The 23,293-nt window shown below is 32.1% G+C and overlaps 2 protein-coding genes across 4 annotated transcripts; one reads left to right on the forward strand and one right to left on the reverse strand.

The window, feature by feature from the left end:
- Positions 1-1,506: 1,506 nt before the first annotated feature.
- Positions 1,507-17,088, reverse strand: LOC126770799 (facilitated trehalose transporter Tret1-like). Of its 3 annotated transcripts, none has more exons than XM_050490366.1 (9): positions 17,031-17,088; positions 11,247-11,292; positions 8,581-8,678; positions 7,341-7,475; positions 7,188-7,271; positions 6,477-6,746; positions 5,876-5,996; positions 4,373-4,507; positions 1,507-4,140 (listed from the first exon to the last, which is right to left on the reverse strand). In XM_050490366.1, exons 2-9 carry the CDS (start codon positions 11,287-11,289, stop codon positions 3,590-3,592), a joined length of 1,437 nt encoding a protein of 478 aa, XP_050346323.1. In that variant the 5' UTR covers positions 11,290-11,292; positions 17,031-17,088; the 3' UTR covers positions 1,507-3,589. The 3 variants fall into 3 exon arrangements, with proteins under 3 accessions (XP_050346323.1, XP_050346324.1, XP_050346322.1); XM_050490367.1 differs by lacking the exon at positions 17,031-17,088 and adding an exon at positions 15,225-15,243; XM_050490365.1 differs by lacking the exon at positions 17,031-17,088 and adding an exon at positions 14,859-15,027.
- An 804-nt stretch (positions 17,089-17,892) lies between these two features.
- On the forward strand, positions 17,893-23,133 carry LOC126770783 (eukaryotic translation initiation factor 3 subunit D). The gene is made up of 10 exons (XM_050490342.1): positions 17,893-18,192; positions 18,346-18,536; positions 18,621-18,774; positions 18,980-19,089; positions 19,778-19,916; positions 20,044-20,204; positions 20,336-20,467; positions 20,893-21,099; positions 21,745-21,940; positions 22,874-23,133. The coding sequence occupies exons 1-10, from the start codon at positions 18,000-18,002 to the stop codon at positions 23,032-23,034; spliced, it is 1,644 nt and encodes a 547-aa protein (XP_050346299.1). The 5' UTR covers positions 17,893-17,999; the 3' UTR covers positions 23,035-23,133.
- The last annotated feature ends 160 nt before the right edge of the window (positions 23,134-23,293 follow it).

Consider the following 23,293-nt stretch of genomic DNA (forward strand, 5'->3'; position numbering starts at 1 on the left):
GCCTATTTCAGGTTAAGTAAACAATTATTTATTAATATAAATTAATAGCTGTCAGTATTTTTTGACCTTGTCGCTGAATTTTACACTACAAAATAGTCACAGCTGTTTCCGGCTATAAAACAATTGGTAATATCTAGTCCAAATTAATTTCAATGACGGGAAATTTATGGAAAAGTGAAAATTAAATAAGCCAGTAAACTAAATTCTTATGTTATACTACGTAGCGAATATCTTGTCGCGATAATTGGATTCCGAATGACTATTTGGTAGAAAAATATTAATCTTGGCGACAATATCCGGCTTCTCGTCTAAAGTAAAAGCAAAGCAAATATGAGCAAAGAAGAAAAAATAATGTTGAGTGTACTACTTATATGTTTAATAAAAACCGTGTCTGTCACGTGCGTGGGTTCCGTACGATTGCGATATCCTGTAAATGATTGAGGCTAGCACTAAAGCTTTTCGTAATTATATTTTCTTCAACATCGTCATGTTACCATTTAAATTCTTCTCTAATCTTATCTACCAAGATGTGCCTTCAAAATTGGAATTCGTTCAAATACTCTATAGATCCATTTTAAGGGAAACCTCACAACTCTGTATGTGTATAATTTTTGGTGACAAAAATGACAGTTGTTTCTGGACCAGAAGATTCTACAGCGATTATATAAGATTTCCACAGATCTTAATCGGATTTATAGAACCCTAAAAAATTATTATTATATCAATATAATTCACATCATTAATTAAATGTTCTATATATATATATCACATATATATTCAAATCCATTCCTATTTTACCTTATCATTCATTTTTCGTTTGATATGAAAAATAAATTACAAATTATAAAAATACGTCGTCATGGATGGATAGTTTATTGATCTATGAGAGTAAAACTACATAACTAAAGGTCCTGCCCGGCAGCAAAGCTTTGTAATACAAATGTTTGTTTCGTACGTTCTTCGAATTTCGTACAATAGGGAACAGTGTTTGGCAGACTAACCAATCTATTTATGAGTTTAAGAACAAATTCAAAATGATATGGAAATTTCGTATAAATAAAACTTCTAAGTAAACTTAATTTCTATCATCTTATTTGATTAGTAACTACTGCGCGTTTCAGCCGACCCCGTGGGTCGTAGCGTGATATTATATGTACAAACAAGTCTTTATACTTTCTTAATAACCACCAATAGTAGACCTTTTGATTACAAAACATTATTTTTATTTTATAATATAGGTAGGCGAAAGAACAGATTGGCCACCTGATGATAAATGGATTCTCTAGTAGTTTTATTATATTGAATATTTTAATATCAACGAATACTAACTCTACTCTTTTTTATTTTTCTTCTTATTTATTTATCTTCATCATTTATGCATCAGATACTTGCACAGAGCACACATGGGAAAATGTAAAAAAATAAAACCAAAATTTACAAAATTAAAAAGATTTTATTAAATTTTATCTTATAACAATAAATGTGCAATTAATAATAATTAATTAATAATACATTTATAAAAAAATTATTTTATTTCTATCGGACTCGGTTCTAACGATTTGACTTAAATTTTGTGAATAGATAATATGTTGCTTTTTAAATTTATCTATATAGGTGACCTTTCTGAAAAAAAGCTAATTTTCACAAAAAAAACAGCCGAGCGAAATTCAATCACCCAATAGGGCTATTCTGCAAAAACGAACTTGAAACTCACCGGAGAAAACGGTTGTGAAATGTCACATAGTAATATGCGACATTAACCATAATAATGATAACATTTCAAGAAACACGCACCAAAATAGTACATCACCATAAGTCGGTTGTCAATGACATTTTACGGGTGAGTAATGAAGCGAGTTCTTATAGAAAAATACTGTAAATACTAATCATATAAAGTGTGAAACAACAACAAGTTTATTGTAATTAAAATTAATAATTAATATATTTATAATTATTCAGTCAGAATAAATTTTATTTTATTTAACAGCATAACATAGCAGTCACGTTCAGCGATTCCCCTGAACTAAAAGTTCAAAATTAAAGCTATATTTCTTAATAATAAATGTTTGGTTTTAGAGCAAATATTTATAAAATATATAAAAATTAGTTTAAAGCGACGCATATTTTTTTTTATAAATTAGGAAGGTGGACTGGGAAACGGGCAACCTGATGATAAATGGTCACCATCCCCATAGACATTGGTGCAATAAGAAATATTAACCATTCCTTATATCCTTTGTGTCTGTCCTTAACACAATACTAAATATTTCTGTTTGGCAGTACAATTACGTGATAAGTGGCGGTGATAAAAGAAAAAAAAGGTAAAAGGAAACAGTCGTACAAAAATGGTTTAATTCAGTAAATTCCCGAATAACAAACTGAGAAAACAAATTCTAAACTAAATATTCTAAACTATATAATAGCCAAGAAGTTCATTACGTAACCAATCAATAAACACTAAATAAAAACTAATATATGTAAATACGGTGGTTGAAAATGCTTATTTACCTTACCCTATTTTAAATAAGGACCAAATGCAACTTATTATATAAATTTAATATTAAAAAATTAAGAGCAACATATTAAAAACTACTACTAGTACGATAGTTAAAATTAATAATACGTCGTGTTTTGAACACAAATGCCGAAAAAATACTCAATCCTTTGGCACAAACTTGAAACCTTAAACAGTTACAACCAGCAAACTCCATAACTACCTTTCTTATGATATAAGACGAGGAACTATTTCCACTACCTTACTCCACCTGAACTCGTAGACCGAGCCAGCAATAAACAAATGCAAACGACACAAAAGTATTTATGACGTTTCTATATATCTCAAATATTTCATTTTATAAACGTTTATTTCCAGATTTAAAAAAGTGTTTATTATATTACTAATTACTACTCATACAAAAATGAATAATAATTATATAAACATTGTATATATATGTATGTGATAGTTGTAATAGTTTTATTTTAATGACATATATATTAAATCCTAAAATTAAAGTATAAAAATATCACAACATTGGTCAGCGTTGTCATTTTGATTCTTAAGTCTAATGTAATTTATCATTCAAAATGTATCCAAAGCATATATGTATAATAATAACAATGTCCTCCAGACTGGTTTCGGCCACGGCGGCCGATCTCAAGAGAGATTAGCCAGCTGCGCAGGACATATTATAGAGCACTAGTGTGTGCGCAAACACAAGTGCACTCTCTATCCCCTAACTCTCATAATCCGATGGGACGGCAATCTGACACGACCGGAAAGAGTTTAGGCGCAGAACCAACGGCTTTACCTGCTTTCCGAGGCACGGGAGTGTACACACTTCCAACTTCCAGACTTCGGGCTACTACTGAGATATTTCTAACAGAAAAACCCAATAACTTTTTATTGGCCCGACCTAGGAATTGAACCCAGGACCTCCGGGTCTGCGGCCTTACATCAAGCTCCTAGACCAACGAGGCAGTCATATAGGCATATATGTATAAATTATAGTATATAGATATAAATTCAATAATCAAAATCAATAATCAAAAGCAGAATAAATCTCCTAACTAACACACAATTGTTCGAGCACTAACACTTATGATTAATATCATTTTCCTCCCGTAGTTGCTTCAATTCAGTACTTTCCACTTCGGGAACATCATCAGCACCAATATTTAAAATATCTTGTATCTCACGTAAGCTCTTGCCTCTAGTTTCAGGCACAATGAAATATGAAAAAATAGCACCTGATATTGCTACTAAGGCAAATATCAATAACACTCCCCAAAGACCCGAGATATTCTTGATTGCTTGATAGCTTTTCGCTACCGTAAAACCTAAGAAACCTCCGAAAACGTTTAGTGACGTCATAGCGACAGCTTTCACGTTCAAAGGGAAGATTTCTGCTGGAATAATTCCTATAATGGAATTGAATCCAACGGTTGATATAACATTAGAAAAAACTAATGCGATAAAAGGGACGTACCCAAAAGTACGAAGTGACAAATGGTCAACAAGAACAACCTCTTGTAAGAAAAAATATGAGCCGGCTATCGCTAATGAGATCCCTGTACCTAAAAAGGAATATATGAGAAGTGGTCGCCGCCCGACTCTGTCCACTAAACATGATGACATTATACCTGAAATGAAGAAATTTGTATAACAATATTATTGTTATACAAATTAGGTTACTTACTACTACTTCGTTTCAAGTTACTAATTGAATGAATATTATAATTCAGCTTATTTTTATAATCTGGCAACGAATAAAGTTTTCGATTTTTTTAAATAATTCAAGTGTACAATGCCATTTCACACTTGGAATTACATATAAAAATTTATAAAAAAACATTATTATTTCGTCAAACTTACCAACAAGAAATTTAACAGCACCGAAAATAATAAGAAGCGTCGATAGTTTCATATCTGAGTCAATTTCCTGCATAATCCTTCCCAAGTATTGTTGGATCGTTACAGCTCCAGTCATTATCTGAGTTATTTTTAAACCTAAATACCAAATTATGTTTTACTAACATTAAAAAGAATTCACACAACAGTACATTTATAATTATTTACATACATATGTTTACACTGTTTTTATATATCTCTATATGAAAGTTCAGAAAAAAAATACCAAAACTACCACTAAAAAACAATGGATCAAGATTAAAACGCCATTACTCATTACATTATTTATATATGAAGCAATATATATTTAAAAAAATTAGTTGATTATGACGTCCAGGTACAAATGGTTTTATTATCAAGGAAATTCCCGAATGAGTAACAGGACATAAATTATAATCTGACATTGTGTATTTATGTATAACATACGTACTATTTTTATCGAAATCCGGCTTACCGCTATTGAATAAAAATAATTATCTAAAGTCAAATAAGTTTTTAGATGTTTTTGCGTTTGTATTAGTGCACCGTTAGAAGATAAATAAATAAACAAATACTGTTTATATATTTTTATCTTTATAGGTACTTAATAATTATAAGATAGATAAATATCATAAGTTCATGCCACATAGCAAAAATGTATGGAAATTACTATGAATTAAATTTATAACGTCATCAACAATTATTGTATTGAATAATTTATATATATTTATAACAAAAGAGTAAATTAAAGTTTGATATCACTTCAACGATCATAAAAAGCGCTTTGTTGCTAATCCACTCACAAAGAACAAAGGATCGTATCTTTTCAATTTCAATATCATACGACGCGACTCGTATTTGAAATTAACACCTGATGAAATTGTATTTAAATTCAATTAAGTAGTATTTTTACGATACTGTGTGAAATAGAGAAACAGGAACATAATATATTATATGCAAAATAAGATCCTAGATCATTCATTAATGTAATTAATAATGGGATAATCATATATCCCGAAGGTTTTCAAAAGAGTAAACTAGAACGGCATTATCTCAACCCATGGGCGTCAATTAAGAGATGTGAGTGATAAGAGCGTTAAGTGAATCTGTTAATACCAGAAGAACACAACTAGTCATATAGTGGCGGGTATACAACCCACAAGCAAAAACACTGGTGTTAGAGTTAACACTCATCAGATATTCTACCGCACAACAGCAGTACTTGGTATTGTTGAACACAACGGTTCCGGTTTGAAGGGTAAGTGAATTTCTATGGGCGTTGGTGACCACTTACCATCTGGTGGACCATATGCTCGTCCGCCTTTTTATTCTATAAAAATAAACATTCCTAAGGGAGCCGATCTCAAAAGCCTGCGATATCTTTCTTGGAGTGTATAATACTTGGCTGGCGCTAAATAAATGGATTCAAGAAAAGCAACGCAAGCAAGCAAAGTATTGAATTTAATAAATTCTAACCATATTATTTACCTGCAGCAATAATTATTGGTCGTCTGTACTGTTTGCCCGTGAAAAGCTCCACAGTTGAGCTCGAGTTTTTCATCTCCTTTGATACGTCCTGTCTCATCAGTTCCAATTCATTATCAACGTTCTGCAATTGATATATATTGATTTAGTGAATTAGATGATACATAAGAAAGTTCGTTTCGCACACGCACGCTTACTTATGTGTTCTTTGTTATGTAATACAAGACACAATAACTTTCACATATAACGATAAATTTTCGTAGTGGTAACACTTTTTTCTAGCCAGTCTGATTTAGCCATTCAATATGACAATCAAATCAAAATATAATTCATTGATGTAAACTCGTGCGAGCACATTTTACAAGGTAATAAAGCTACCAGCGATTCTAAATATCTTCTACCGAGTAGAACTGGCAACAAACTCAGTAGTTATTCTTTTTCGACGGTCAAATTACACAGATAATTAAATACAATTGAATTATTATTTATTCTGCATAGAAATCAACAAATACTAACTCTACACTTTAATCATTTATTTATTAAGGTTATTTGAGGAAGGATGAATTATTAAATAAAATATCAATACTATAATAAAATCCCTTACCTCCTTCTTTTTTAAACGCAACAAAGCCCTTCTCGCTAGTTCAACTTTGCCCTCCTTTAAATAGTAGTAAGGTGACTCAGGAATACATAGACACGCCACAAAAAAAATCAATGGCAACACTGATATAGAATAATTTAAAATATCATAGGACACGAACGGTCCTATGGATATCATCAGAAGACTTCCAAAGTTGAACATAAACCTGGTGCCGACTGAAAGTTTACCGCGCAGATCTTTATCTGATATTTCAGCGAGGTAAATTGAAATAACCTGAAAAAATATTTGGAAATAGTAAAATAGTAAATTTAGAGGTAAAAGTAATACAATTATGCCCGGTTTTTATTCTATATTTAACATGGCTTGTGCTTTGGTTGCTCATGAAAGTTCGTCTGGGTAGGTACCACCCATTCATTAGTCTACCGCTAACTAGTAATACTTAGTAGTGAGCCAGTGTAACAGCACAAGGTACCAGCAACCGAAGGTTTTAGTTTTATCATGTAGCGTTTTTTTGGGACGCTATTAAATTACGCCTCCTAAGCCATTCTTCCAACAATATGAAAAACAAATTGTTTTTAATCACAGCAACCGAGCATCAGAAGATCAAATAATGTAACTGAGACTTGAGAATGTCCGAAACCATTGAATGCATTAAATTACTATATTTTAAACAGTATTTTAATTATTATAATATAATACGCTAAATATACTTACAGTTGCAACCATTCCTGTTCCAAATCCCCAAAGTAATTTCATCACACAAAGTAGCCAAGCTTGGTATGCTGTTGCTGCGATTAACTGAAAAGAATACATTCAAAACAAACTTTGTTATTTCCTGCCCAAAAAAAAAGAGAATGAATTGTATACCATTCCGGTAGCAAACGGTGCAGCGCTAGTAAGAACCGTTGCTCGTCTTCCAAACATATCAGAGACAAATCTTGTAGCCAAACTGCCCAATACGAAGCCTGGGGAAGACATAGCCAGCATTGTCGCTATTTCATTCTGCAAGGACAATCCTATAAGTAATTATATTTTGTATTTTAACTTAAAACTAACCAATTACTTTATAGTATAGACTTTATAGAGCACGTATATTAGTTTATTTAAACTATTTTATATTCAATGGTATTTTTTATATGTTATTCAATTAAATTCTGGACGCTTTAAAAATTCAATTCTATAAAGAGAAATGTACGCGTGAATTATTTTTGGTTTCGTATATACTACATAATACCGGATGCAACCGGATCGTATGTAGGATCAACTACATAGATAGGAAATATAAAAACGATTACTTGTGCAACTGATGAAATACGAGCTTACCAGAATTCGATATTTAAAAGGATCCGGGGGATTCCGGACCCGGATTCCGGGAATTATCATGGACCCAAATCTTATGAGATCAATATGTAAAAAAAGTAATTTTAAACAATAAATAATGTGGCTTAATCAATATCAATGACAAATTAAAACGAGACAAAATTTTGTAATCTAATGTCTTAATGCATATGTACATATGCGTAAGACGGGATTATTGTGAAAATTATAAACAAAACTAATCTGACAGATTTTGCATTTAATTTTTTTTTATCAAACGTTATTTAAATTATCAATATCACATTAGTATATAGTAACGATACAAGTAAATATGACAACATTAAAACATTATTACTTAATGCACATATTTTTACAACAATTAATTTAATGTTTAAAACACAAACGAATTAAGAAACATTACTCATTAGACAAACAAACAATACTATCATTATCAGTTTCTTTATTTTATTGAATATAATAAACGAGCAAAATATTTTTTATAGACAACATATTTTGATGAAAAAAAACTAAACGGCATCATGGGATACTACATATAATAATTAATTTATTGCCTTTTGTATTTTACCCGTTTCCGTTACCGGACAATCGAGGGGCAAAAATAAAAAATAAAGGTTTTTTATTTAAAATTCAATATTATTTATATGCATCGATTTTTATTTTATAAATTTAAGACCTCTTTAAGACTAGGATTTTGCTATGATTCCTTTGCATGGAATGAGATTTGCAAATTTAAACAAGTAAAAGTGTAGTGTAGTGTGTAGTGTCTTACATCCGTTATGTTCAAACTTGTTTCATTGTTGTGCAGTTTTGGTAAAACAGGAGTTGGCCACGCAGATAAAACTCCCATTGTAGCGGTTGCCAGAGACACTGAAAATTTCATTATTTATTTTTTACAAGAAAGAAAAAATGCTTATCTTGACCGATTTCGGCCACGGCAGCCAATCTTAAGAGAGATTAGCCAACTGCACACGATTGGTGCACTACTGTATGCGCGCAGAGTGTACACAGCCTAAAAATGGCTATTCACAAACGCGACAGCACTGTCGCTGAGGCTGTGCTCTCACTGATCAAACATGGTGCAGGGTCCGCAACCCAACAATAGAAAAATGAATAAAATGATAATAAGATGTAATAAATGTATGCAATAAATAAAAGTAGTATGTAATAAATAAAAATAAATAATACCTTTAAGGAACATACATATATATAATAAAAAAATAAAAAAAAACTAGGAACTACTGTAGTGCTCAGTGCGTCAAAAATCTTGTTCCCTTAAGTAAAATAAATTGAAATTAAAAAAAGGCACGGGCAACTGTGAGCCTGTGAATGTTGTAACAAAAAAAAATACAGAGTGTACACACTTTCAAATTTCAGAGTCTAAGCTCGACAGAAAAATTCAATAAAATTTTATTAGCCCAACCTGGGGTTTGAACCCAGGATTCCAGGAGTCACTAGATCAAAGAGGCAGTCAACCTTGAATTAATACGTTTGATTTGGGTTTAAATATTGAAAATGTTAATGTAACTATGACTGTTTATTTCTCGCTGCTGGGCTAAGGCTTCCCATTGTGATGAAGAATTTGAGCTTATTCTTCTATAAGAACAATAAGTAAATAACTTCTATAACAAACGAAAGATGCCACAGGGTATATTGTACTATCCACTCCTTTGTTATTTTACATATTTGATACCGAAAATTTGAATATAATTTTCTAATAGGGAAAATTAACAAATTACAACAAGTCATAATTTAGATTAGTCATACTTATAGTTTGTTTCTAATTAAGTTCTAAGTAAACTATCGAATGATTTTATTTAAAAAAATATGTATACACAATGTTAATAATGCTATTCGTATAAAAAATATGACCATTCGCGTAATCACGAAATAAGATATCTGAGTAAAGATTAACGTATAACACCACACTACCGTTTACATGAAGACAATTCATCGTATATTGGTTCCCCGAAACCGAGTACTAGAAATAGAACTCTTCAACTTTAAAAAAAAAATTAAAAATACATTACAAAGCGTATGTTATTTCAAGATTATAATATAAAATGATGTCTTAATAAAACTATATACTGTGACCCGAGATGACCCAGTGACTTATTTTATTTTTGTTTTTAATCTCTTACTCGGCGAAGAAGGATATCGTGAGAAAACTACTTTACTGGCGGTAGGGTTTTGCGCAAGCTCGTCTGGGTTGGTACCCAGCCTGGTACCAGTTGGTACCCGTGGGTGGTCCCACTCATCAAATATTCTACCGCAAAACAGCAGTTCTCGGTATTATTGTGTTCCGGTTTGAAGGTTGAGTGAACCAGTGTAATTACAGGCTCAAGGGACATAACATCTTAGTCATCTAACAACCTTGGGAAGGTTGGTTTGAAGGTGAAGGCGCATTGGCGATGAAAGCGATGGTTAACATTTCTTACATTACCCATGTCTATAGGACGTTGGTGACCACTTACCATCAGGTGGCCTATTTGCTAGTCCTACCTACCTATAATATAAAAAAACCTGCATGTGGCAGCTAAAGTTCTGCCACAGTGTCTGCGTGGAGATAACCTTTGGATCTTTTCTTTTTTTTTTTACTTTTCTGAGTCCTCTGCCAAGCAGTAGGATATTCACAAGTGTTTCTTTAATTTTACTAAAACTATGAAACACTCCTGAATATAATTAAGTATCGCAAGCCAGGTGTGTGAAACACCGAATCGCAATCGATTAGAACCGAAATTCACTTGCACGATATGACCTACACATTCTAGGTGAAGTTAATTTGAGCAGCGAAGACTTTCAATATTCATGAGACTCAATATTCGTGAAACAATTGTAATGAACAGTACTTATCAATATAACATTAATACTCCGATTCGTAGAAAAGAGCAACCACTAAGGCGGTGCCGGCGTTGTTCTGGTACAGGCCGAAGATTCTGAAGGGACGATGACTAGACCAGAACCATCATTTGTATGTAATTATTCTTAATTTTATCAAGTTGTATATTCAAACAAAACAAATGTTTTTGGTTGATAGATTCATTTTTATATACACCTTTTGCCAGAACAGTATAAAATTAGAACATTGTTTAACACGATTTTAATTTTAAATGGCGGTAATTTAATGTACCGATTCCAAAATACTTTTAAAATGCAACTGAACGAAGTATATTTTTTATTTTAAATTAGCACAATATTATAATTGGTATCGAATTTTTTCCTATATCTATATATTAATCAAATCACTATCTACTGATTAAAAAAATGTATGTCAATATTAATCTATTTAATAAATAACTACTCGCCTCGACTTTGCAAATGTAGACGACACTCGAAACTACAAGTTTTTAAGGTTGTAATTTTAATTCCTATTCATATATTCAGCATTATTTTACACAATAAATGAATATTTTCTCATAAATAAAAAATAAAACTCACAAGCAAATGCCGCAAAATATTGGACTCTTCTGCCTTTCTCCATGTTCTGAAAATAAAAAAAGTCGTTCAATATTTAGTATGTAAAAAAACAACTACGTTATATTTGTGTTTTTCATGTTGTATTATTTTTATTTATAAATGCCGCCACTGACTGGGCGTGCGTGAGGGCGACATTTTATATAGATATATAATAACTATTTCATTATAGTAATAATATGTATATTGCGAGCTGCGATACTATAATTATAAACAGATAAACATTGCATAAATAACAGCCTGTTTATGTCCGCCTAATGAGAAGGTTTAGAGCTCATTCCACCACGCTGCTTCGTGCCTTCACCGGCGAGCACGAAATTTATTAAAAACAAGCAAATTCATAGCGATTGCCTGGAAGTAATCTTCGGTTAAGCTTTAATTGTTCGAACTACTGAGTCATTTCGGCCTCGGCCTCCATACTTCATACTCATGTTGCTATATAAAATCAAATAAGGCCCCGTAGCTGTTGTTTATATTACTGTTTTCTTTTTTAGGTAGCGACTTCGTCTGGGTTAAGCAATTATATATTTTAATAGATACAGTGTGGAAATGCGGCCTGCGTTTATAGGCAGCTTTCGTCGTCGGGTGGGGATCGGGAGGGGCTATTTTAAATTTGATTTAAAAAAAGGTCATTAATCAAATTTACATAGTAATCTTTTGTAATAATAATAATTGTGTAAAAATTCTGTAATATAGAATAAATCAATTATAATATATTTTATAGATATTTTTGTAGATGTATGGATATGAGCTACGATAATAAGCTAGTAGATATTGCATCTAAAGCCTCACGCACGGTTTTACTAGGAGGTGAGACTTTATGGTATAACTGTTTGAAATTGAATGGAATTCAATCAATTATATTTGTATATATAGTCTATTCCAACAACATGAGGAGTAAAGTCAAATAAACAACTTGACACTGAATTGGCGTGATATCATTGCTCGAGATCTTGAATAATATATATATTTTTTTTTTTTATAGAATAGGAAGGCGGACGAGCATATGGGCCACCTGATGGTAAGTGGTCACCAACGCTCTTAGACATTAGCATTGTAAGAAATGTCAACCATCGCTTACATATCCAATGCGCCACCAACCTTGGGAACTAAGATTTTATGTCCCTTGTGCCTGTAATTACACTGGCTCACTCACCCTTCAAACCGGAACACAACAATATCAAGTATTGCTGTTTTGAGGTAGAATATCTGATGAGTGGGTGGTACCTACCCAGACGAGCTTGCACAAAGCCCTACCACCAGTGACAGTACCTATGGTTTTCATCATGTATATTTTATCATGTCGTTTTTAAATTGAATACCTATAAGTAGTAAAAACGAATAATTTTGTATTACAAATATTAAATGGAGATGTATTAATAGAATCTCGGTAGAATCTACATTTCGAACCGGTTTTTAACCATGACGATTTGACGGTTATGGGACCTATTTTAAATAAAGTAAATGAATTTTTTTATTATTTAACTATGCACTTAAATGTATAAACTTAAGTAAATCATTGAATTTAATTAATTATTTTTACATTTAAACCAATTTTTATTTTCATCCTTTTATACATATATTAATATAATTATTTTAATGTACAATTTAATATTAATTACTTGTTAACAAATATATTCGCGTGCCTATCGTGGGCGAAATGTATTAGAGACTTATAAAGAAATCATTATATCTGTAAAACTATGTTTCATGGAAATAAATAATAATAATTATTATTATTATTGTTATTAATAACTGTTTGTAGCGGAAATTTAGCAGAGCTATTAACAAATCGCATGTAATATATAGATCTAACATTTGATTATCTTTAATCCTTCTTCAAGTGGGTACAAATTTATCCTTTGCATCCAATCCTTTATTTACTTTTGACAGCTCAACTATTAATCAATTAGTGTTGTCGAAATGCGTCACCGAATCGATTTCTTAAAGTAAACGACTTTTTATAAGAAGTTTTAAACTACCTTCCCCGTAAGATACTTGCAAAATGTAGGTAAAGAGCTTAAAGGCCAATCAAGAAAATTTGTGTTACGTCTTCGTGATTATTTTGAAAAGCCGTAATGGTGGACCTCTAATACCTGTGGCGTATTGGTGCGAATTAATAAGACAAGCGAAAATTATATAGGTAATTCTGGTCGAATGTTGTTATTTATCTTATTGATAAAATGATATATTTCTGTAAAAAAATTATATTGCCATATTTTATATTTTTACATGGAAAAAAAAACTTGAATAATCTTCGTTACAAAATAAATATCGATATCAGTAACTGTTGGAAGGATAAATGTTTAATAAAGGCGATTATAGAGCACGTCGTTTCACTATTGTAAAGAAAATACAGAGACCATAAAGAATTGCATTTTTCTGACTTTGGTTGCTTGTCAATAATTATGGAACTTCATTGGTGCTCTTATGTCAAAAGTAAAATAAATGGTTGGACGGAGTATAATAATAATTGTGCCTCGAATTTTGTCCTATACGAAATACAGTTTGCCAGAAAAATTAACTTTTTATGGTCATTACTACGCTCTCGTAAAGTTATATTTAAAAAATAATTAATCAAAACGGACTGGTTCAGCTTAGCGTTGAATCACATAAGCTCTCCAGCTTTATAATATAAAAATATAATTAAAGATTTTATTAAGAAATTGTAATTTAAAGAAATAGCCTATTATAGGCATTTGTTATCTTTATTTTTTTATTTATTTTTGTTTAGAGTACCAGTACTGGTCATAAAATAGCGTTTTACTCCTAATTTATCTAAGTATCACTGGAATATTACTTGAATGTCAGATCTAAGAATTCTACTGTTATAATAGTTTAATAAACAGAGTGTCATAAATCGAAATAAACAAGTTACCTGATTAGTTACCACGTGCCGTGAACTAAGTAGCATTAGTTTGTCAAGTGTCATTTTGTTTATTATTCTTTTCTTTTTAATTATTTCATAGTAAAATATATGGGGGAAAGTGAAGTGGAAAGCAAAAAAAAAACACAATAAACATGAACGCTACATTAACAATAGCTGAGGCAAAACTGTAGAGTAATAGATATATGATTAACTACAATCTACACGTTATATTGTAGTGGAAAATTAATTTTAGGGTAGAGGCTTTAGATGCAATATCAGAACGAATTAATTATCATTATTATAAATGATCTTTTGACCGAAAACGACAATGTGAACGACTATGTAATGCCTGCAATTGCAGAAATTCATGATATAAAATTAGACTTAATATGTATAATAATAAGTGTAATAAAAATATAACTAGAAAAGGTTTTTTTTCTATTTATGCTGCTGACGGTGCACTACTACAGACAAACGTCTCCAAGCTGATTTAGCTGCATTTTGATATCAATCATCCCTAAATCCTTCAATTGAAAAAATATTTCAGCAAGAAAAACTATGTTTAATTATAATTAATGAATGTTCTATTGTTTTAATAGAATAGTAGTTATCCTGATTACAGCTTGTGTACTATCGTCATAAGTAATCCTAAAACATGATTATGTTTACAAATATAATTATTAGCATAAATAAAATAACACACTTACGGTTTCGCGTAATCTTATCAGTCAAAGCGATAAATCAAGCGAGGTACGAAAATCGTTAACAACCGTAAACAACTTAAATCACTTATTTGTTTTTAACAATAACATTTCTATAAATTATAATTAGTATTTAAAATAAAAAACACGTCAGACGCGTGCGATGTTTCCACGAAACTCGCTCCAATATACACTTACTATTTTCGATGTGGTTAAACCGATGCGGTTATATTACACTCTGGCTTATCATTGGTTGTGGTGGTGTGCTTTATCGCTAGCATTTATTACACACATAAGCGAGTATGCTTTTTAATAGCATGTGTAAGCAAAGCATTACAATGTTACGTATTACAACCTAGCTTTTGTATGTACCTATGTTTATTCTTCGGATTTCTTTGGACAGGAATAGTAAGTATAAGAACCTTGTGCTTTTATGGAAGTGACGTCATTGGTTAAAAAATTTAATACTGATCTGTGATAATATAACATTCGTGAAAAAAAGTGCATTTTAATCAACGGCGAAGCGTTATGGGAAATTTGAAAGTAAAATTAAAGTGGATATTTTATATATATTATGGATAGTGATTTATTCTAATTAAGTAATTAAAGAAATATCAGTCAAGAACTGTTTGTAGTGCTAATAATAGCAAAACGAATAAAATATTTTTAAAATAGCAATTATCAAATTACAGTGTAATAAGAAGATAACATTTAATTTCTTAGAAAATTGTAATCGATGACTGATTATGGCCATAACTGAATACAAACTTGCAATTACTTTGTTTGAAAAACACATACTTCTACGAAGTTAATTCAGCTTTGTACACTACATCCGCTCGCATACATTATCATGTAACTGCAGTTCAGTTACATGATAATGAGCGTCTAATGTCGATAATCGTCATCATCCCAACATTCATTTGTAATTCACAACTTATGAAACTGTCTGATGCCTGCATGAGTTTGTAATGGACGCCTAATATTTATAAAAAAACGTTTGTAACGTGAAATAAATATTATTAATTTTAAGGAGTATATATTAGCATTTTACTGGTGGTAGAGCTTTGTGCAAGCTCGTCTGGGTAGATACCACCCCCTCATCAGATATTCTACCGCAAAACAGCCGTACTTAATATTGTTGTGTCCCGGTTTGAAGGGTGAGTGAGCCACTGTAATTACAGGCACAAGGGACATAAAATCTTAGTTCCCAAGATTGGTGGCGCATTGGTGATGTAAGCGATGGTTAACATTTCTTACAGTACCAATGTCTATGGGCGTTGGTGACCACTTACCATCAGGTTGCCCATATGCTCGTCCGCCTTCCTATTCCATAGAAAAATGAATTATCAGTAAAATTTTCATACGATTTTCAACGATGGGTGGAATGATTCATGCGCAAGGTTTAGATGCATAATTTAAAACTTTGTGAAATATGACGAAGTTTGTTGAATATGTCGGAAAAAATCATGCCGACTGACAGCTAGCTACTACTAACGTACGGCGAGTAAGCCGAGAGATTTTTATTGATCCGAGGTAGCGTTGCATTTACAAAAGTCATACGACCATAATTATTACGTGATTTAAGATGTAAAGTATTGTAATAAGCACCTAATTAAAAAATATAGATATTATCAGTTCCCGTTTTTTAAGGAAATTGCTAACATTTCTAATTATCCCTCCAATTAAGTATTAATCACCTAATGGTAAGTGGTCACCAATGCCAATTGGCATTGTAAGAAATGTTAACCATCGCTTACATCGCTAATGCGCCACCAATCTTATACTGGCTCACTCACCCTTCAAACCGGAACACAACAATACCAAGTACTACTGTTTTGCAGTAGAATATCCGATGAGTGGGTGCGACCTATCCAAACGAGCTTGCACAAAGCCCTACCACCAGTAGCTTGTGTTAAGAGTGAGGATGACAAATGGCCCAAGCCTAGGCCCAAGGATCGAACCTGCGACTTTTACATCGCCAGGTGGCCTGAATCACTGCGGTACTGACGCTTCAATAGTATATAAATAAAAAAATATCGGGGTTAGATTTGTTGGATCTGTCGATAAAGTCTAATCATAATTCATTCGTTCACCTAGTAACATAGCCTATTGCTACAGAAATTAGCCGAAAACAATTTCTGTGATAATCTATTATTTTTATTTAAAATTAATACTTACGTCATTTTCTTGAATGACTTAAGACAGTAAAGTATGTATACTCTTTGCCATTGAATCCATAGACTTGAGACTAGCGGTAGGAGATAAAACCGGCGCTACACTTTTGTATTTATATTTATAATTGAGCAGTTATTAGTTATAAATTTATTTTAATTTCTATTTTTAATAAAGAGTAGTAAATGTGCTATTAGTCGCTCACGTGCGTGATTGTCGACAGTAAAATGCAAAAATTCCGTTGCATGAATATAGAACGTGTAGCAATTATGACGCTAAATTAAATAAAATATAAAATATCTTATAGAACATTTAAATACTGAAAAAATTGTGTATTTCTATTTGAAGACAGAAAATATATATTTTCCGAGTGACATATCAAAACATAGATTATAACCGTATAATTATAACCTTATAATCTATGTTTGGATATGATAAAGGCGACATCGTTGGCAAAAAGAGGAATTTAATACAGTTCTATCATGTTTTATATTTGCGTATAATATAATATTATTAAGTATAGAAGTAGATCACTATACATAAGTGCCTATGTTCTATTGTTCTATGAAAATATATATATATAACATCATCAACAAGCATAAAATTTAATAATTGAATTCTCAACACCCAACAGACAAACAGAAAAATTAATAAATGTTTATTTCTCAATTTACTTGAATTCAACCTAGGTATATCTGAATATATATATATTAAAAAATATTTATGCTAGCTTGTTATAACATATTTAATCTTTCAAAATTATTGATATTTTCTACATAGATATTTTAGCTATCTATTTAGTATCTGTGCTTGCTTTGACTTTGAAGTGACAGGAAAAGTGAATATTTACCATAGATACCTATGCCTAGTTGACAATCGAGTCTTGAAAGGACACGGCATAAAGTGTCGTGTGGCATGCTGAAATTTTATTATAAGTATTGCAATATAAAATAAGTACCGCGGTACATTGAAGAGATGTCAGAACACGTTTTACCGGCCGAAGAGCCGATACGATTTGTAGCTCCGATTATTCAGGATAATCCCACAGGATGGGGGCCTTGCGAAATGCCCGACCAGTTTAGGGACATGCCATACCAGCCATTTAGCAAAGGCGACCGCTTGGGAAAGATTAGCGATTGGACTGTAGTACAAGACAAAAAATATCAGAGTAAGAACTAAATGCTTGTATGAATAATATAATTTTGATAAAAATGGTGTAAAAATTGTTTGAGGTTATGATTTGCATTAATAACGCTTAGATTTATTTTCAAGCTCCGTTTGTTTTATGTATGAATAACAATGAATTTACAATTTATTGTAGATAAGTACGCGTCTCAGTTTGGTGCTGGTTCGTCATACGCATACTTCCACGATGAAGACGAAAGTACTTTCCATCTGGTGGATTCAACAAGAGAGCAAAAGCCGCCGTATCAACGCGGCCGTGCTCGTGGACAACGTAGCCGTGGTGCGAGAGGCGCTCGTACGCCTGGTGGCATGACCACCCTGAATAAGGTAGTATTTTGTGTCTACATCACAACCTTTAGCAGATCTTTTAAACTAGTTTTGTTTATTCTAAATTTAAACCTTTTATTGTAGCAACGAGACCGTAAACTCGGTAAAAGATGGGGTCCAAGAGGTGCACCTATGAAAATTCGTGATGCCTCTGTTACTGTAAGGCCAACCTGGGTCACAATTGAAGATATGGACTTTCCACGCTTGGCTAAGCTTTCTCTACCCGGAATTAAAGAAGGTATTGTTTTTCAATCAAATAGAAGAATGTTAAAGAACACAATAAAATATATCGGATTGTAAAAATGAGTGAATGTTATACAATCTTACTAAACGTAGATTATTAACTGTATTTCTCATATGGTCACATTACATTTTTTAAGAGAAACAAGTAGAATTAACAGTTTTATAAAATCATTTGTACCATTAAAGTTACTTTTGTTCAGGTGAGGATATTGTGTGTAGTGGCACCTTGGAATATTATGATAAGGGTTACGACCGTGTCAATGTAAAGCACGAGAAGCCTCTGCAGCGTATTGATCGTATCTTCCATACGGTAAGTATTCCTGCATATCTTGACAATTATTAACATTTTATATCAATTACAATTTTTTCTTTTATTTTTTCTTTAAAAAAGCTGAGATGGCCCAGTGAAGTTAGAACGTGTGAATCTTAACCGATGATCGTGGGTTCAAACCCGGGCAAGCACCACTGAATATTCATGTGCTTAATTTATGCTTATAATTCATCTCGTGCTTGACGGTGAAGGAAAACATAGTGAGAAACCTGCATGTGTCTAATTTCATTGAAAATAGCCACATGTATATTCTACCAACCTGCATTGGAGCAGCGTTGTGGAATAAGCTCCAAACAGGCCTTAGCCCAGCAGTGGGACATTGACAGGCTGTACAATTTTTTCTTTAATAAACTATCATGGCTCAAAATGATTAAATTGAAATAAACAAGTAGTCTGTAAGCTGGTCTTGATTAAAAAATATTCTTTGATATATTATGTATCTAAGAGATATAAAAGCTCAAATTATACTAAATATTGGTAAGGTTAGAAATACTAATGCCTAGAGATAGAATAACCATTTAGTAGCCAATTATCTTATCAAGATTTAAAAAAAAGTGTAAATTTTATTAATCCATTTCAAAATATTTAAAAGTTATTTTTTTGAAAATTGAATTTACATGGTTAAGACCTGGCCAGTGTTAACATTAAAGCATAATTTTATTGACAGGTCACAACCACCGATGATCCCGTGATACGTCGCCTAAGTAAGACTACTGGTACCGTATACGCGACGGATACCATCTTGGCAACTATCATGTGCTGCACTCGCTCTAATTATTCATGGGACATTGTTATTGAAAAAATTGGTAAGCATATTTAATATAATTCATTTAAGCAATATTTTTATATCATTAATTTCAGTTTGCTTAAAATAAAAATGAGACTTATAAGATTAATAGTTTTAAGCAACAATAACAAAATAAAAATTTATAGGTGACAAGCTATTTCTGGACAAGCGTGACAACACCGAGTTTGACTTGCTGACTGTTAATGAGACTTCGGTGGAGCCACCGGCTGACGATGGAAACTCTATTAACTCTCCACGCAACCTTGCACTGGAAGCAACCTTCATCAATCATAACTTCAGCCAGCAGGTGATTATATTAATAAGAAAAATTATAAAACTATGGAGGAAGGTTTTAATAAAATACAATACTTAGCAGTTTAGACTAATCAACTGTAGTGCAAAATAAATATCATAATATGTTTTGTTTCCCTTATCAAGGTATTGAAGTCAGGACCGAATGAGCCCAAGTTTAAGTTCCCAGAAGCGAATCCATTTGTTTCTGAGGAGGAAGAGGGAGAGGTGGCATCGGTTGGATACCGTTACCGCAAGTGGAACCTAAATAATGGTGTTGTAAGTATTATTAATTGAAATTTATGAAAATCATGCCAAATTGTCACGGTAAACAAACAAAGCACATTGCTCTATTAAATTAATAAAAAAAGTTGGAAGTTATATAATTAATACTTATTATAATTAACAAAACAAAAATCGGAGGGGGGGGGTGAGCCATTGACAGTATCTGGTCATATAAGGATGTACAACTTAAGACTTAATACACAGAAGATAGTCAACCATTATCCTTAAAGTTAATATTTAGGTTGCCATTATAATGAATCTAATTCATTCTTTGTTGACTAATTTTATAGCAATCTTGTAATTGTCTTAATGTCATGGACATAAGATAATAATTAAAGTTTGACTTGTTTATTTTTTCTACTTATAATTTAATATGTAAGTAGCATTCACAATTCATTTTTATTTTAACAAAATAATAGGTGCTGGTCGCACGCTGCGAGCATGACGCTGTGATGCAAGGTCCGCAGAACGAGACTCAGTTTCTCAGTATCAAGGCGCTTAACGAATGGGATTCGAAGCTCGCCAATGGAGTGGAGTGGCGCCAAAAACTCGACACCCAGCGAGGAGCGGTGCTCGCTAATGAACTGAGGAACAACTCGTGCAAGCTTGCTAAGTGGACAGTACAGGTATATATTTTTTTACCGCAATATCATAAAATAGCAGAAATTAGAATGTGTCAATCTTAACCTAGAATGTGTGAACGTTCATACCCAGGCAAACACCAATGAATTTTCATGAACAACACAAATTAATTGTGTTTATAATTAATCTCGTGTACAGTTGTCAAGAAAAACATCGCGAGGAGACCTGCATTTGTCTAATTTAAATGAAATTCTGGCTCATGTGTATCCATTAAAACCCCATTGGAACAGCGAGTTGGAATGATCCAAACCTTCTCTTCATAGAAAGAAGAGGCCTTAGCCCAGTGGGATGTTCACAGGCTTTTAATTTACTTTCTACTGTACTTTTATTATTATACATATATTTCGTTGCTTTATGCTTTCACCATCCTACCACTTTTCTTTGGGATAAGACAATGGACATGTTTAAATTCTTTATAAGTAATAACTGCTTATTTTAAATTAGTACTTTCTGAATGCTTGAAAATGTTTAGAATATATAAGATTTTTTTTATGACAAAATATAAGTCACATAAGATTGATTTTAATTCTAACATTTCTTCATTTAGTAGTTCAATAAAATTACACGTTATAATTTTATATATATAATTAATATACTTTTAATAATAGTACTTAATTATCTCATTTCAGGCTCTGCTAGCTGGCTCCGACCAGATCAAGTTCGGTTACGTGTCTCGTGCGCAGGTTCGCGACAACTCGCGTCACGTGATCCTCGGCACGCAACAGTTCAAACCGCACGAATTCGCGGCTCAAATTAACCTTTCCATGGATAACGCCTGGGGTATCCTACGCTGTATCATCGACATCTGCATGAAGCAGAAGGATGGTGAGCAAACAAAACATTTTTATATGCATATTTCAATCTTTAAATAAAGTACATTAATTAAAAAAAAATTGGGATATCCTAGTTGGTTTTGCTGTTATTTTCGGAACATATTTTAAAGGATTGTCGTCCTACATCAATTTAATAATAAGTTGGTTCACTCTTTGACAGACAAAAAAATTATTAAATACGTCTGTACAAATATAACAAACAATACAATGTGTGTACTTGTACAAATAAGCATTTGATCGTATAACCTGAATGTCCCACTGCTGGGCTGAGGCCTCTCCTTTTTGAGGAGAAGGCTTAGAGCGTATTCCACCATGCTGCTCCAATGTAGGTTGGTGGAATACACATGTAACAGAATTTTAGTCAATTTAGCCACATGCAGGTTTCTTCACAATATTTTTCCTTCACCTTTAAGCACGAGATGAATTATAAACACAAATTAAGCACATGTAAGTTCAGTGGTGCTTAACTGTGTTTCAACCCACGATCATCGGTTAAGATTCACGCTTTCTAACCACTAGGCCATCTCGGCTTTTTATGACAGACAGACTATGATTAGACTATTGCATTTATATCTTGTATACAAGTTATATATAGATCGCCACGATGGACTTGTAAATATTCATTAGTAATCCAATGTGGTTTAAAACTCCATGTCATTTATTATCACATTACTGGCCCCATCTCTCATAGTACCCTTATGCGAATAATACCTGCCTCCTTCAAACATATAAGTTTGTTTTATAGATTAGTTAAAATTTGTTAATAATTCTCCATTCTTAAGGTTGGTTGTGTGAATATATGTAATTCTTAACCCTTCCATGAAGATTTTTCAAAACGGATATAGTTACTGAGATTTGTATGTTCAACCAAATCCAACTTTTTTAATATATTTACACTTCATCTATATGTAAACAATTATTTCAGGTAAATACTTGATCATGAAGGATCCAAACAAGCCTTTGATTCGTCTGTACGACATTCCGGACAATACATTCGAGTCAGATGGCTCCGAAGAGAGTGGAGATGAACCTGCGGATACGCCTTTCGCGCCGCTGTATTCTTACGGGAACAACAAGAGGATTTAGTACAATATATTGGTACAACTTGAACTTCTGTAGCACTTCATTTAAGTAATCAGTATGTATTACATATTTTTATTCAAAAAATACAATCTTTCGGTTAAATTATGCGTTTTATTTAACAAATTCAACATAAAAAAATAACAATATACTGTATAAAATATTTAAAGAACTATTTGTACAAATCACAAATATTTTATATTAAAGTTTATTTGATTATTTAATGAGGTCAAAATATTTTTAAAATGTATATATTAAAAGAATA

This window comes from Nymphalis io, chromosome 9, assembly GCF_905147045.1.
Source record: "Nymphalis io chromosome 9, ilAglIoxx1.1, whole genome shotgun sequence".
NCBI classification, from domain to species: Eukaryota; Metazoa; Arthropoda; class Insecta; order Lepidoptera; family Nymphalidae; genus Nymphalis; species Nymphalis io.

Excerpts from the sequence above, each read along its gene's own strand:
- LOC126770799 (XM_050490366.1), bottom strand. The coding sequence starts at position 11,289 with ATGGAGAAAGGCAGAAGAGTCCAATATTTTGCGGCATTTGCTT. Across the intron at positions 8,679-11,246 it reads ATATTTTGCGGCATTTGCTT|TGTCTCTGGCAACCGCTACA; the intron begins GTGAGTTTTATT and ends TGAAATTTTCAG. Across the intron at positions 4,508-5,875 it reads ACCAATAATTATTGCTGCAG|GTTTAAAAATAACTCAGATA; the intron begins GTAAATAATATG and ends TTTGGTATTTAG.
- LOC126770783 (XM_050490342.1), top strand. The coding sequence starts at position 18,000 with ATGTCAGAACACGTTTTACCGGCCGAAGAGCCGATACGATTTGTAGCT. Across the intron at positions 18,537-18,620 it reads GCATGACCACCCTGAATAAG|CAACGAGACCGTAAACTCGG; the intron begins GTAGTATTTTGT and ends CTTTTATTGTAG. Across the intron at positions 18,775-18,979 it reads TCTACCCGGAATTAAAGAAG|GTGAGGATATTGTGTGTAGT; the intron begins GTATTGTTTTTC and ends ACTTTTGTTCAG.